The 17296-nt window shown below is 42.0% G+C and overlaps 1 protein-coding gene across 1 annotated transcript; it reads right to left on the bottom strand.

Moving 5' to 3' along the window:
* Positions 1–15407: 15407 nt before the first annotated feature.
* On the bottom strand, positions 15408–16412 carry LOC137639217 (uncharacterized). The gene has a single exon (XM_068371510.1). It carries the CDS (start codon positions 16380–16382, stop codon positions 15540–15542), a length of 843 nt encoding a protein of 280 aa, XP_068227611.1. The 5' UTR covers positions 16383–16412; the 3' UTR covers positions 15408–15539.
* Between the last annotated feature and the right edge of the window lie 884 nt (positions 16413–17296).

Raw genomic sequence — 17296 nt, 5'->3', positions numbered from 1 at the left:
TTATCTTTTATCAATAGCTACATGTTAAGAACATTTTGAAGACACTACAGTAATAAGCCACTCCCACCGAATTAAGATATCCTTGAGGTCGAAGATGCTCTTCATACAGATGTAAGTGACATCAGATTGGCAGAGGATGTTTTGGCAATCAAACAACTGAAAACCTATGTCATCAGGAATGGATGGTATTGTACCTGAAATGTTGAAGGCTGATGAGCTTCAGACACCCATTGTGTTAAGAGAATTACAGTATTCCATCATATGTGGCGAGATGATGTCACACCCAGTAAATGGAAAAAGAAAGGGATTATTATTCGAGTACCCAAGAAGGGAGATTTGAGAGCCCAGAATTTGCAAGGGTTCACATTACCACCAGTAGGTAAGAAAGTTTTTTCCAAGGTAATACTGAATAGAATAGAACCTGTAATAGATAGAATACTTTGAAAAGAGCAAGTAGGTTTCAGAAAGGGTTAAGAATGTGAAACTGAAATTTTCATGCTACAACATAGCTCAACATTGTAATGAACTAAAATCCTCTCTTGTTATGCATAAAATATAAAGAATGTTTTCATATATAAGAAAGAAAAACAAAGGTTAAGAAGACAAAGAATATTGGCAGTCCAAAATAGGCAAGGACTAAGAACGGTACCAACCGTTCTCCATTCGAGCCAAAAGCAAAGTGAAGCACAATCATAGGTGTGGGGTTGAGAGGGATTACTGCCCCCCCCCCCCCAACTAGCAGGATGGGAAGTTAACACTCGCTAAATTCTTATGGCTTGTCCTTTCAACTTTGCCGAAAATAACACCCCTATCTATAAATAGCGTTGGTTTGTATTTCAGTTACGGAACGAATGGCAAAATTATATATTTTTAGGCTCGGCCATGTCGTCCTGATGGAATGTTCCTTTAGGTATCTTTCTAAGGGATATTTTGCTACAGTGATACTCCCAGAGAATTAACCATAGGTCTCCAGAATTCTAACTCCTGGCGCGAGTATCCTTAATATATCTTTAAGGATATCGCATAATATCAGGGGACGTATTTTTGATACAACACATAGCAATCTTCACCCCGAATAAATTTAACTCTTTGAGGGGGAAGAGTGGCGAACGAAGGGGAGCCGTTACAAGGTACCGTGGACCCCTCCCTGTACTACTATGGCCCTTCATTCCTTTGAACTGTGGCATTTAAGCTAAGTGCGCTCCCATGTTTCTCTCAGTGTTGTTACTGTTTTCTGGAATATTATCATGCAATCTCCAGCATCTTCACCGTCTGGAAAGTTGAGTATTTAATCTTTCCTGTGTATAATTTACAGCTCCCTTCTCGCAGTTAAATTAACATAATTTAGATGTGTTAAGTGGAGCATAGCCATCTCCGGAGGCGGCCATTTTGAGAACGCTGTCGCACGTCATAAATGCAATTATTTAGTTAGTAGTGCGACACTCCCGGTATTTAGCTATAAAGAACTTTTCTAGCTAGTTAGGCAAAATTATACTAGTGAAGATTGCATATATATATATATATATATATATATATATATATATATATATATATATATATATATATATATATATATATATTTCCTCTTCCAAAGTATAATGTTTCTTTAGTATACGATAGGATCCCGGTGGTATCACTCGTAGCTGCAGTCCCCACTCGATTTAGACTAGCTTAACCTGTTTGGTATACATTAGAAATGTTAATCCCATTGTTTAACCTCTTGTATCGTTTCTATTAATTCGGTTGGGGATATATATATCCCTTAGAATTATTAGTATAATTTGATACGCTTCTCTTTTAGAGAAAAAGAGGATAAACCCTTCTTCCCCCGAGCGCCACCATCCCAAACGGCAACCCTATCTTTCGTCATCGCCAACGAGTAGTTAACTCCAGCTTGACTTGGATAGTATTTTACTGTCGATCTTCTTTGCTACCGAGTATCCCGGCTTTGAAGTATGACAGTAACTCAGGGTGTATTGTCATGCAGCCGACAATGTCACCAACAGGGGAATCGTGATTCCTCTGCCGCCCATGACGTTGTCGGCAAAGGAAGCTATGCTTCCTTAGTTTACAACCGAAAGTGGTCGGCATACTTGCCGCCGCCTTTCTCCCTTGTAGACTATAAGACATGTCTTATAACCGACAATGTCGCCGACAGAGGAATTTTTATTCCCCTGCCACCCACGAAGGCGTCGGCACAGGAAGCCATGCTTTCTTGATTTACAGCCGAAAGTTGACGGCATACTTGCTGTCGCCTTTCTCCCCTGTAAACTATAAGACCCTTTTCCCTCCCCCTTCTGTCCTTTAGTGTTGGCCTAGTTGTCACAATATTCCTTTGGCCGGTATTCTACAATCAACCCCGTTTGCCGGGGTGACTGATTTACCGGCCGGGTTCCTACAAGCGAATGCCCCGGGGGGAAGGCTGAGCCGGCCCTGACAGCTGCCGGTGGGAAACCCATTACTGTATACTGTTGAGAATTCTTCAGTCCTCTCTTGGACTGCCATCCACAAACCTTGCAACCGTCAGTACAGCCGGCAGCAAAAATTGTGGCTGGATGGAAGCTAGAATCAAAATGCATTCCTCCCCTTCCGTTAGAACTCTCATTCTGGGAAGGAGGCAGTAGGCGGCAGTAGCCCCCCTACACTTCCAATTATTGTGCTAAACCATAATAATACAGAATCCTCCTTTCCATTCTTTCTCTCTCCCTATCAGTTAGGCACTAGCCTAAACCCGGTAGTATACCGGTAAAACTACAGTATATGAAAATACAGTAGCCAGTATATCTGCAGTATATAATAATGCAGCAGTTAGAAAACTACAGTATACAATGATACAGTAGTACAAGTAATTCTAACATACTCTGTGTATCCTTTCATAGTCTATTGTTGAGACCGTATAAAATGTTGAGGTGAAGTATTCCTTCAACACCCTGATGAATCTTTGGATCATCGGGACAATTATAAATCACCGTTCAGTATTAATATTCTACAAGTGGAGGAGTTAGTGTAAATATTCACTGACTCCAGCTCTACGTGCGGGAGTTATTCCCCTCTGTATTTCCCCTCATAGGGAAATTAAAATATTAATATTGACGGAGGTCACAACAATTGCCTGGAGAGGAAACACAGATATGTGTCTTTCCTATTTCCTTTCTAGCTTACTATCCTAAGCTATTAAATATAATAGTGAGCAATACTATTTTTAAATGTGCATTTATATCGATGATATGAATAACCCTATAATCATTTCACCATTTCTTTCCTTACAGGAGGAGCCAACGGTGAAGTGTGCAGTCGTGTTCTAACCACAAGAGTAAGGACTTTTGTGGGCATACGATGTGCAGGTCTAGTGCCCCCTGCTGCATCGTATCTGGATCCCTGAGGTATTGGGACCTGAAGGGTTGCTCCATCTGCTCGGGCCTGATGACCGAAGGATTTGGAGAAGATATCCCTGACACTACACAGTCAAGGGATACAGCAAGAGAAACTTCGGAGGTGGGTAAGAGGGTTCCAGAAGAACTCTCCGGGACCTTACCTACATAATGAAGCTTTGAGGTGCCTTCTGTTCCCTAAGGCCCAATCCAGCACGGTTGTGCCCCAAGTACAGGTCAAGCCTCCCTTCATCCAACTGACAGTGGATGCAGATATTAATAAGGCACTGGAAAGCATGGACATCCACCAGGAAAGGATGTCGGAGGTGTCTCCCGACACCGAAAAGGACCTTCTACAAGAAGACCCTGAAGATGTGGTTCAACCACCTACGGAGGAAGATGGATCCGTGTCGACGGTAACTGAGGACCCTCGGTTTCCCGTGACGGCATATCAACCTGTGCCGTCAACCTCTTCAGCCCCAACTCCCCATCCGGATGCGCTGATTGGCAGGAGCGAAGCGCTCCTAGAGTCGATTCAGCAGATGATGGCAGTGTTCCGGAAGGAACAGCAGGAGATTAAGCAAGATCTCAGAGACGAAGAAAGAGGTAAGAGAAGGGAAACGCTCTGGTGTTTCCAGAGGCTTTACTAAGCCTCTTAGAGTTTCTGATTTACCTCATTGCTCCGAAACCAACTCCTGGAGGTACACGGAGCATATGCCTATGACGAATGGGAACCTCTATATCTCCGAGAAGTTGGGGGCCAAACCCCTTGAAGATCTCCAATTCTGGCCTAGTCTTTCGGCACACCCAAATTGTTACGTGAAACTGCGGGATGAACCAGCATCCTGTGAGGAAACAGAACCGAAGGAAGTCATTGTCTTTGAGCATGACAAGGCACAGGCTATTCTGTCCAAGACCCTAAAGGGAGCCGGATATACCAACTCCAAAGTCTCAGCATTGAGCAAGAGGCATCCTAACTTCATTGCTCCTTCCTCCAGAGCTTTCCCCTTCTCGGTGAAAGCTCTTGACTGTGTCATGAGAGCACTCTATGTCCAGTAGAGTGTCTTAAGGTCTATCTTCGAAAAACTTCAGACTTCAAGGAGGGAGAGCTCTTCTGAGGCGAAACCTCAGGATCAAACTTATCCCTAAAACAATTGAGGGGGAAACTCACCTACTTTATTCGCAGAGCGGATCGTGGAAGTGTACCCGCAGGTCACGATCCAAGAAAAGTTGCTTCTTCGTTGAACTTCTTTCAACACATGGACTTTGATAGGCTCCGCTCATATACGGGTTGGAAATCATCTAGTCTTCTATAAACATTATGCGAACCAAGTGCACGAGATAAAACACTCTGTGGTCATAAAACCTGTCGTCAAGTGATGCAATGAACAGTGGACTGTTTTCGGACTCAACAGTGTATCGGGTAATCAGGTGTTAGCACCCTCAAGTGTAATACCTTTTAGTAAAAATCACTATGGTGATTTATAGACTGTTCTATATAGGTGCAGAATCTAACCAATAACACCAGTGCTGTGTGAATATTTGTACACAGTGTTGAAGCATATCCAACATCTAAGTGAAACTAAACAAATTAGCTTCACATTATTGAGAGGCATTTTAACAAATGAATTAATATATGTATATTCTTCCTTTACAGGTTAAAAATATATATATACCAGGATGTTCATATATGAAGACTAGATTCCTTCTCACGATACATTACTATCTTTTGCTTTGGTTATGAAAATAACAACAAAAGAATGTATCTGCGTCTTCTTTATCCTCAGAATTAGGAATAAAGATTTCCAGAGCCTTTCTATTTTCCTTAAAATAGATACCTTGTTAGTAGGATTTCCAAAGAACAACCAGAAGTTTCCCTCGTGTTCCTATGGAAATGCTAACTTTGAATCCTTCTAGCCGAAGTCGACAATTTCCCTGCAGGGGGCAGGAAGCTCTAAGTTAGTTCCAAACTTAGCGGATATGACAAATAACGGTAATGTCATATATATATATAAAGGTCTAGGAGACCATATAAGGAACTCATTCAAAGTAAAGGCACTTGTACAAACCCACAGACATAGAACTTTCAAGTTAATTCTCTGGTAAGCTTCCATCAATCTATTTTTGGGTGAGATAGCCATGCCAAAAAAAAAAAATATATATATTTAATGAAAAGACCCCACCCGAAACTACTCTATCTGCAGCTATTCCAGCTTAAATGCAACTAGGAATAAAGGGCCATAGTAGTACAGTGAGGGAATCCCCTTCGTTCGCCACTCTTCCCTCCCAAAGTTAAATCTATTCCGGGTGAAGATTGCTGTGTCGTATCGTATATACGTCCCGATATTATGTGATATCCTTAAAGATATATCAAGGATACTCACGCCAGGAGTTAGAACTCTGAAGACCTATGGTTAATTCTCTGGGAGTATCACTGTAGCAAAATATCCCTTAGAAAGCTACCTAAAGGAACATTCCATCAGGACGACATGGCTATCTCACCCATAATTAGATTTATCGCTTTGCTCAAAATCTGTTTTGTACAAACGTACTGAACGCAACTATGGGGGACCAAATACTGTACTGTACAGTAATTGAAAGTACCAAAAAATAATTCAAAATGGCCAAATTATATATCATAAGCACAACCGTACCGAAGGCACCTATGCCAGACACATGTCTCTATATTAGAGAAATAAAACAAGATTTGAACATTCACGCATACTTAAAATGCAAAGATTTAAATAATAAACCAAATACTGTACCTAAAAGTATCAAAAAATTATTCAAAATGGCCAAAATATAGATTCATACAACCGTACCGAATGCACCTATGCCAGACACGTGTCTCTACATTGGGGAAATTAAAACAAGATTTGAACAATCATGCATATTCAAAATGTAAAGATTTAAATAATAAACGAAACACTATAGTTTAGTGAAGATTATTCAAACTTGGCAAAAATATCTACGTATATGTACGTAATGCAAACACATGTACAACATTAAGGCAAATTTTAAGTTAATATGAAACAAGATTTTAACAAAATTACTACGTAAAGTAACAGGCAACATAACATAAGAATTTTGAATATAAAATGACCATAAACTTACAATTTTATCCATGTTCCAGACTTGCTCTGGGCCGTACCCTTTCTCCACAATGAGGTTCTGAAGTTCGTCAAGGAAACTTGCCGCTACCTCATGGTACGCGAGGCTAACTCCTCAGAAATCTTTATGACGCTAGTTTGAAAAGGTGTCTGTGGGGTTGAGGCACCTTGGCTGGTTGACGGCTGGGGGTCAATGAAACGGCAGTGAAGAGACTTGGCCTTCTCCCGGATGGCGAGCGAGTCGATAGCAATGCTATTGCGGTGCTGGTCTTCAATCCAATTAAAAAGGGCATTTTCCATCTTAAGCATGCCCTTTTACCTAACCCCTGATACAACTTTAGCACTGCGAGGGGCACAGGCTACAACTGCCGCTCTAATATTACCTTCAGTCTTCTCTATGTACCACACGGTACTCTTGTTGACACCTAAGTCTCCCAGTGGCAGTGTACTTCATCCCTTCTTTACATTTATCAAGCACTTTCACCTTTTCTTCAAGAGTCATGACCTTCCGCTGCTGTTCGGTAGTACATTGAGAAGTAGCAGAAGCACGCTTGGGGGCCATGATCTTGAAGCAAAGGCTTAGCAAAAGCAAGGCAAAGTCAGACAAAGCACGTGAATTAGGAGACCAAGATGAGACGTGGTACACGTGAGGTGGCAGGCAGAAGACTAAAGCAAAGTCAGATGCGGGAGTGTGAATACGCTGGGAGGAAAAGGGAGTGGCGAGAAGCATATCCAGTTTAAAGGAGCGGGCTATTTGAAATTGTCGAGCACCGTGAATTCTTATCGCTAGAGAGTTATGGGGTCCTCCGACTGGTCAGACAGTACTACATAGGACCCTTCTCTCTGGTTAAGGTTCTTTCCCTTTGCCTACACAGACACCGAATAGTCTGGCCTATCCTTTACAGATTCTCCTCTTTCCTCATGCACCTGACAACACTGTGATTAATAGACAATTCTCTTCACCCAAGGGGTTAACTACTGCACTGTAATTGTTCAGTGGCTACTTTCCTCTTGGTAAGGATAGAAGAGACTCTTTAGCTACGGTAAGCAGCTCTTCTAGGAGAAGGACACTCCAAAATCAAACCATTGTTCTCTATTCTTAGGTAGTGCCATAGTGTCTGTACCATGGTCTTACACTGCCTTGGGTTAGAGTTCTCTTGCTTGAGGTACACTCTGGCACACTTTTCTATTTAGTTTCTCTTCCTCTTGTTCTGTTAAAGTTTTCATAGTTTAAATAGGAAATATTTATAGCATCCTGCTTTTCCAACTAGGGTTGTAGCTTAGCATATAATAATAATAATAATAATAATAATAATAATAATGTGAATTTTAGTCTAATAGGTATTGCATTGTCTTTTGACATGTGAAACAGAAGCCATGGAAAGTATTGGCCGACTGTGTATCACAACAGTTGTGTTGTCACTCATCAACATTATCGAGTGACCCTTGACAGTGTCCATGAAGTGGAATAACACTAGATAGGCTGCTTTCAGTTCTAGGTAATTTATGTGGAACAACTTGTCTTCCTGTGTCTGTAAGTTAACTCCAAGAGAAAGGTATCTGGTACATGATGATCAGATTTATGAATTCAGGCCAATGATCCACCATTAAGGTTTGGGAGGCTATTCAAGACCAAAATTCAACTATGGAAACACTTGTAGTTGCATTTTTAATTAAAATCTAATTGGTTGGACAGCAAATTGGAAGAAAAGTAGCATGAACGGAGGTATAGTAAAAGGCTATAAATATGTTATTTTCATTAGTAAAATAAATTTTTGAATATACTTACCCGATGATCATATAGCTGTCAGCTCTGCTGCCCGACAGAAAAAAACCTACGGTCGGAATACGCCAGCGATCGCTATACAGGTGGGGGTGTACATCAACAGCGCCATCTGTCAAGTAGGTACTCAAGTACTCGATGTCAACATAGAACCAATTTTCTCCTCTGTCCACTGGGTCTCTATTGGGGAGGAAGGGTGGGTCCTTTAATTTATGATCATCGGGTAAGTATATTCAAAAATTTATTTTACTAATGAAAATAACATTTTTCAATATTAAACTTACCCGATGATCATATAGCTGATTCACACCCAGGGGGGTGGGTAGAGACCAGCATTACATGTTGACATTATTTTGAGCTAAGTATTCCGTATTTCATTTTAGCAGTTATTCAAAATAACAAGCATAAAATAAATAAGTACCTGGTAAGGAAGTCGACTTGAACAATTACTCTGCCTTTTTAAGTACGTCTTCCTTACTGAGCCTCGCGATCCTCATAGGATGCTGAGCGACTCCAAGGAGCTGAAGTATGAAGGGTTGCAACCCATACTAAAGGTCCTCATCAAAACCTCTAATCTAGGCGCTTCTCAAGAAATGACTTTGACCACCCGCCAAATCAAGTAGGATGCGAAAGGCTTCTTAGCCTTCCGGACAACCCAAAAATATTAATAAAACATTTCAAGAGAAAGATTAAAAAAAGGTTATGGGATTATGGGAATGTAGTGGTTGAGCCCTCACCTACTACTGCACTCGTTGCTACGAATGGTCCCAGAGTGTAGCAGTTCTCGTAAAGAGACTGGACATTCTTAAGATAAAAGACGCGAACACTGATTTGCTTTTCCAATAGGTTGCGTCGAATATACTTTGCAGAGATCTATTTTGTTTAAAGGCCACGGAAGTTGCGACAGCTCTAACTTCGTGTGTCCTTACCTTCAGCAAAGCTTGGTCTTCCTCATTCAGATGGGAATGAGCTTCTCGTATTAACAGTCTGATAAAATAGGATAAAGAATTCTCTGACATAGGTAAAGATGGATTCTTAACTGAACACCATAAAGCTTCAGATGGGCCTCGTAAAGGTTTTTAAAATAGAACTTAAGAGCTCTTACAGGACATAATACTCTTTCTAGTTCATTTCCAACCATACGATAAGTTTGGAATATCGAACGATATTGGTCAAGGCCGAGAAGGCAGCTCGTGTTTGGCTAGAAAACCAAGTTGTAGAACATGTAGCCGTTTCGGATGAGAATCCGATGTTCTTGCTGAAGGCATGAATCTCACTGACTCTTTTAGCTGTGGTTAAGCATATCAGGAAAAGAGTCTTAAAGGTGAGATCTTTCAGGGAGGCTGATTGAAGCGGTTCAAACCTGTCTGACATAAGGAATCTTAGAACCACGTCTAAATTCCAACCAGGTGTAACCAAACGACGCTCCTTCGTGGTCTCAAAAGACTTAAGGAGGTCTTGTAGATCTTTATTGTTGGAAAGATCTAAGCCTCTGTGACGGAAGACTGATGCCAACATGCTTCTGTAACCCTTGATAGTGGGAGCTGAAAGAGAACGTTCTTTCCTCAGATATAAGAGAAAGTCAGCTATTGAGTTACAGAGGTACTGGTCGAGGATACGGATACTGACTTGCACAAGTTTCGGAAGATTTCCCACTTCGATTGGTAGATTCTAAGGGTGGATGTTCTCCTTGCTCTAGCAAACGCTCTGGTTGCCTCCTTCGAAAAACCTCTAGCTCTCGAGAGTCTTTCGATAGACTGAAGGCAGTCAGACGAAGAGCGTGGAGGCCTTGGAGTACCTTCTTTACGCGTGGCTGACGTAGCAGGTCCACCCTTAGGGGAAGTGTTCTGGGAACGTCTACTAGCCATCGAAGTACCTCGGTGAGTTATTCTCTCGCGGGCCAGAGGGAAGCAACTAGCGTCAACCTTGTCCCTTCGTGAGAGGCGAACTTCTGCAGTACCTTGTTGACAATCTTGAACGGAGGGAATGCATATAGATCTAGATGTGACCAATCTAGTAGAAAGGCATCTATATGAACTACAGCTGGGTCCGGGATAGGAGAGCAAACTATTGGGAGCCTCTTGGTCATCGAGGTTGCGAAGAGATCTATGGTTGGCTGGCCCCAGGTGGCCCAAAGTCTCTTGCATACATCCTTGTGGAGGGTACAATCTGTTGGAATTATTTGTCCCTTCCTACTGAGACAATCTGCTATGACATTCAAGTTGCCTTGGATGAACCTCGTTACTAGTGAAAAGTCTAGACCTGTTGACCAGGTGAGGAGGTCTCTTGCGAACTCGTACCATGTCAGAGAGTAGGTCCCTCCTTGCTTGGAGATGTACGTCAAAGCAGGGTGTTGTCCGTGTTCACCTCCACCACTTTGCCTTGAAGGAGAGACCTGAAGCTTTTCCAGGTCAGACGTACTGCCAGTAGCTTCTTGCAGTTGAAATGCATTGTCCTTTGACTCGAGTTCCATAATCCCGAGCATTCCCTACCGCCTAATGTCGCACCCCAGCCTACGTCCGATGCGTCCGAGAAGAGAACGTGATTGGGAGTCTGAACAGTCAGGGGAAGACCCTTTCAAAGGTTGATAAAGTCCTTTCACCAAGTCAGACCAGACTTTATCTTTCCGGAAACCGGGATCGAGACCGCTTCTAGCGTCTTGTCTTTTTCCAGTGAAAAGCTAGATGATACAGAAGAGGACGGAGGTGTAGTCTTCCAAGTGACACAAATTGAACCACGGATGACAGTGTCCTAACCAGACTCATCCACAGCCTGACAGGGCAGCGTTCCTTCTTCAGCATCTTTTGGATGGATAGCAGGGCTGGGGGTTGATCGTCTTGTTCAGCAATGTCCTCATCAGAGGGTTCCTCATCCGAAACTGATGAGGAAACGGCAACGGAGTGGGCAACGTCTGACTCGCTGAATCCGGTCGCACTGGTGGATGCGTGACGGAGCCGGACACAATATCATGGTACTGCTGCACAGTCTGTGAACTGTCAACCATGGGGACGCGAGGAAGTACAGCGTCAACCCGAAACTGTCTAGACTGTCTGGGTTGTGCAGTCAACCCCCTACCGGGTTGCTGAGGTTGCCGCACTGCGTCACAACAAGTCACCTCTGCTGGTTGTTGAACGTCTTCCTAGTGACACACTGAACGTCCACAACCACCTCCGAGAGTCGCTTAACGTCAACGTGCGACTGGCAACCCACACTGGGTCGCATCGGTGGAGGAACCACCTCAACTGGCGGACGCGAGTAGGATACCTCAGCGTCAACAGGGCGCACAACCAACCGGTAGGAAGGTTGTTGGCCAGAAGGTTCTTCTCCGTAAAAAATCCTCTATCAAGGACACAAGCTTGGACTGCATGTCTTGCAGCAAAGCCCATTAGGGTCTACGGGAGCAGGTGTGGCAACAGACGGGGTTAGCGACTGAAGCGGAACCATTTACCATCCCTGGAAGCTTTGTTATGCTTTAATTAAAGTCCATAGGAGGCTAAGCAGCTTAAGGCTCCTCTCCAAATGACAGAGTCCTCAAAGGAATATCAGTAGGAGGGAGAACAGCACTTTCTCATCCACAGGAACCATGTCCGAGAAAAGCTAGGTTATCTCAGTGAGGGTCTCACTGGTGCATAAGCAGCAAACCAGAAGGCAACGTTATGTAACTGCTTGACAGTCTGTGAACTGTCAAAAACTGAACTGTCAACCACAACAGGTGCGTGAGGACATACAGCACTGGTGCATTAGCAGCAGACCAGAAGGCAACGTTATGTAACTGCCTGACAGTCTGTGAACTGTCAAAAAACTGAACTGTCAACCACAACAGGTGCGTGAGGACATACAGCACTGGTGCATTAGTAGCAGACCAGAAGGCAAAGTCATGTAACTGCTTGACAGTCTGTGAGCTGGCAACAACCAAAGCTGTGTGGGGAAGCCTCAACTCCTGACTGACTAGTCTGCTGCGGGTGAGTGGCGGTAACCACAGTGGGTTGCGGAGGCTGACACACCGTGTCAAAACACGGCAGCTTGTGGTAGCTCACGCACGGCAACGGAGTGCTCCGTGTGTCTGTGGGAGTCAGCATGCGTCTGGCAGGGTCGACTGCGCATGGGTGGAGGAGCTCTCACAACAAGAGTGTGGGAGCAGGCAGCCGCAGCGTCTGCTGGGCGCACAACCGTGGCAGGTTGTAGGCAAACGGGTGCATCGTCAACCTTCTCCGCAGTCGGAGTGTGGGAGCAGGCAACAACCAAAGCGGAGTGGTGGTGCGTGGTGGGGACTGCCGTGGGTTGCGGAAACTAACGCATCGCGTCAAAACACGGCAGCTTGACTCCACCTTCCCACTGCTGATGCGGTAGCTCACGCATGTCAACGGAGGGTGCCGCACGTCGGCTAACGTCAACATGCGTCTGGCAGGGTCGACTGCGCATCGGTGGTGGAGCTCTCCGCAGCCGGAGTGTGGGAGCAGGCAGCCTCAGCGTGAGCTGGGCGCACAACCGTGGCAGGTTGTAGGCTAACGGGAGCAGTGTCAACCTTCTCCGCACGAAACGCCTGCATAACCGCAGCTAACTGAGTCTGCATAGACCACTTAGGGTCTACAAAAGCGGCAACAGACGGAGCTACTGTCCGTTGTGACTGAGGGTCTAAAACAGCTGGTGCGGCAACAGACGGAGTTACTGCCTGTTGCGGTACCACCTTGCCTCTCTTGGGAGGTGTGCAGTCGTCGGATGACTGCAGCGAGTCCGAACTGACCCAGTGGCTACACCTGGGCCGTTGGACTTGCGCGGAAGGGACCGACTTGCACTTAAAAAGCTGCGAGATGTGGTCCATGGTTTCTTACGAGAAACCTCTTCCGCAGACGAGGAATAAATGGGCTCTCTCGTCTTTGTGTGGGTGGGGCGATCTTGGGTAGATACGCCCGAAACCACGGAGGGAAAAAAGTCTGTTCGTTGATCAAGGCCTGTGGAACCCATAAGTCGTTCGACATTACTTCTCCCCTGGGCTTGGGAGCTTGTAAGAGGTCCCGGACTAGGTGAACGACTGGCACGAACAGACGAACCCTCGGACGCAACACTGTAACACTTTGCGCATATCACTTTATCACTTTGATTTTCTGTTTTGCACTTATTTCACTGAAATCGAAACTTTAACTGATTTCTACCTGAAACACGCAATCCTATCCTTCATTAAAAGGTAGTAATTGCGAAAACAGTCGTACAATGCAACAGAAAACATATATAAAGATAAAGAATTCAGTGGCTGGGAAAGACTAAACACTAGATCAAATAAACTACGTTTACAATCTCTCACCGCACATAGCCTGGGAACAAGAATAAAACCCTAGAAACGTTTTACCTTCTTCCCCTACAGCGACTAGGGAGGAGAGTAAAAAACGAGAACAACGTTACCAGCTTGAACGAAACGTTTATTCTCCTCTCTCTCCCTCCGTCTCTATCTCTCTCTCTCTTTCTCTCTTGATTTCGCTCCTGAGAGAAGAGCCCAATTATATATCGTTAAAACATGTTATTTGCTAAAGGAAAAAACTGAAAGTTTTCCAAATAAAAAGTTCCTTTAATTTAGAATTTAAACCATTTAAGCTAAGAAAGAATGAACGAAACGCCAGAATCGGTTTACTCTTACTGCAAAGTGAAACCGTGATACACTCTCTCTCTATCGTAACGATAGAGCGCATGTTGAACGTCCTGAACGTCAACAACTGCGTAGACTAAAAACTAAACGTTAGTTCATCTTTGAAAACAGTACGAGACTATCAAAGAAATTCTTTCATAAAACATTAAAATTTAAAAAGTATTAAATTCTTTAAAGGTAAATACGATATAACGGGCTCAATGTTAATTAACTTCGGTTCCAAGTTAGGACCGCCTACTATCAGGAAAGGTCGCATATAAACAAACATAAAAATTTATTGTTATATGTTTATAATAAATGGAAAGTTAATCGAAGAGGCCTATAAAGGCGGAGAGATATAAAATATATAGATCTATAACGTGTTAAGCAAAATTACCAAAAACCTAAACACACTTCCGTCTAAGGGAAGGGTCGGCCATTTAAAAGTGAAAGAGAGTCCATACTCTCTTCGTCACCATAATTAAATCTATCCAAAACGAGTTCAAGTTTTGAAATGAAGATAAAACCCCTGCATAGCGAAAGCCCAAAACTGGAATAGTGTACTTCACCAAATCGTTGTGAAAACCAATCCAGTTAGTAACAGCGTATTTAGTAGGTCTTGCCAGTGGCACGACAGAGAGAAAATTGGTTCTATGTTGACATCGAGTACTTGAGTACCTACTTGACAGATGGCGCTGTTGATGTACACCCCCACCTGTATAGCGATCGCTGGCGTATTCCGCCCGTAGGTTTTTTCTGTCGGGCAGCAGAGCTGACAGCTATATGATCATCGGGTAAGTTTAATATTGAAAAAAAAGAGTGATAAAGGAATAATAGAATAAACTAGAATGACACTTCTTCCACTACATCGGCTATTCGATTGGGTCTGTTTGATGTGATGGAGGATATTAATTGAAAATCTGCAAAAGCCTCATTCAGTAGGTAAGGATTGAATAAGGAAATAAGGGATGTCTACTTCCGGAAATTAAAGAAACTTTTCAGTGGCTTACCAACTTAAGGAGATGGGTGCCATGATATATAGTTAGCTAGTAATCATTCTTGCTAGTACTGAAGGGGAGCAGTAGTAAGACTAAACAGTAACTGGCTTTCTTAGAAATATTCATGTTTTACATTCTCTAATTTAATGAAAATAGGTTCATGTGGTCTTACATTTGCAACATCAGGTAATTGCGAAAGCCAATGGTAATGTAGCAGATGGCAAAAAGACCATGAAGTTTAAGGCCAGTCCTCGAAGTTTGGTCCTTTTAAAGATAAATTTTTTGCGAGCCCATAAAATGAAGCACACTTGTCTTCTAATTTCTGAGCAGGTACCAGGCAAAACCAGTTTAATTTGCTACCTTTTTTCTTTGTTATACATTGGAGCTCATCATTAAAGAAAGTCATTGTTTAACAACTGGGATTAATTGTTCTCTACTAATCCTCATCTCGCTTAATCTACTTGATAAATCTAGTCTCTCACTGAACCATAGTACAGTAGTTGAAGGTCCCTGAAAAGCATAAGGTTTATATTATAAGACTTTATTTTAAACATTTGTAGATATTACTTCCTTTTAAATTCTGGTATCTAAACAGATGTAGATTAGTGACTTTAATCTCTAATTATTATTTATAATTATATTTTTTAAAAGTAATTTCTATTTTTTTCTTGACCTTTTCAAAGGTCGTAAAATTTCTTGCCTCTTATTGATATCAGAAGTCTCTTCACTAGGGGTATTACTCTTTACAGCATTCAATATCTGTTCCTGAGTTTTAAGAATATTTTCCTGTATCTTTGACAAATTCTTCAGTTCTTTATTAATACTCAAAAGTGTTTTCAGTTTGAGTCTTTCCTGTCTCTTCATATCATCACTAGGAAAATATTTTGAATTTATAGTTTGAAATGTTGGTGATTTGTTCAATATTAACTTTGGTTCAGATATTTGCTTCACTTCATTCTTTCCAGACAATGCACCTACAACAGTTATAGGTGGTACTTGAGAAGCATCAACACCATGAACACCAGTCAAATCAGGAACAATTTTAAAAACCATAGGAACTGTTTTTATACTAGAACCGACTTCTCTTTGTGAATCTGTTTTTGTATTTCCAGTCTTAGACATTTTTGATTTAGGTAATACACTGGCACTTTGATGGGATGCAACATGTCCTTGCGCATTAGAAACATAATCTTTACCTTTGAGAACACAACTACTATGCAGGGTAACAAATGGCGGCCCTGGATGAAAATCACTTGTAGACGTTTGAGCTGATGGACACGTAGTGACTTGAGGGGATACATATTCATTTTTTGGCATGAACGAAGATTGGTGTAAAGGCGGAGAGTATACACTTCCAGAATGACTGCTGTTCTGCTTAGTACATGTAAAGGATGTTTCCTCTTCTTTTGGGTTATGACAGTCAACTTCGCCTGAGTGATTAATAGTACCTTTGTCTTCTTGCAAACCATAATCAGTGTCTCCATGGAAACTATCAATCATCTGTAGAAAAAAAGTGTTAAAAACTGTTATAGCATTTATCAAACAATAAATGTCACCTTTGTCATCGTTGTGAATCTAGTTATGTCACTACTGTTTACAGTATACTGTATACCCAAGAAAGTATCTTTAACCCTTTGAGTGCTAACCCCTTACCAAATATTTTTGGTGATTAAACTCCAGGCCCACCTCAACTCATATAGGACTTGAAATTTTTTTTTTTACCATATACCAGTAGCTAAACAATTTTCCTTTTTACTGATATATAATTTTACATAATTTGTTATATTTTCATATACATAAATATTTTAAGAAAGAAAAAACTGGTAATAATGGGATGTATTGAAAGGCACCAAAGGGAGTAGAAATATTGAGCACAAAATACATCCAATGGCGCTCAAAATTTTAAATTTTGTGTACCATATTTAATCTTAACAAGAATACATTTTCATCCACAAAGAAATGCACAACAAGCATTTTGTGAAAAGTAACCAGAAAATAAATGTTAGAATAAGCCATTTTCTGTTTTACGAAATACACATAATTGGTTTATCATAGCAATTACTTTATTATTCAAAGGGCATGCAAACAAAGGTAAAAAATTACTTTCAAGTGCATAATTCCCCTGCTTTCCAAATTCTTAATCAAACATAAACTTAACTCCCAAGTTGACTTAGTTTTACAAAAAAAAAAAAAAAAAAAAAAAAAAAAATTCACACTCACAAAATTTAAGAGAAAGATAGAGACAAACTAATTGAACACTTTCCTTCATTTCATAAAAACTCTTCCCTCCCCCCAAAAAATATACAACACCTAATTATTCAGTACGAAATGAGTTAGCGGCTAGAGTGGATATGAATGTGTTGAGGTGGTTTGGCCATGTTGAGAGAATGGAAAATGGTTGTCTGCTAAAGAAG

Source organism: Palaemon carinicauda, chromosome 4 (genome assembly GCF_036898095.1).
Source record: "Palaemon carinicauda isolate YSFRI2023 chromosome 4, ASM3689809v2, whole genome shotgun sequence".
NCBI lineage: Eukaryota > Metazoa > Arthropoda > Malacostraca > Decapoda > Palaemonidae > Palaemon > Palaemon carinicauda.
Note: the sequence above shows the minus strand (reverse complement) of the source record. Positions and strands in the feature narration are given on the sequence as shown.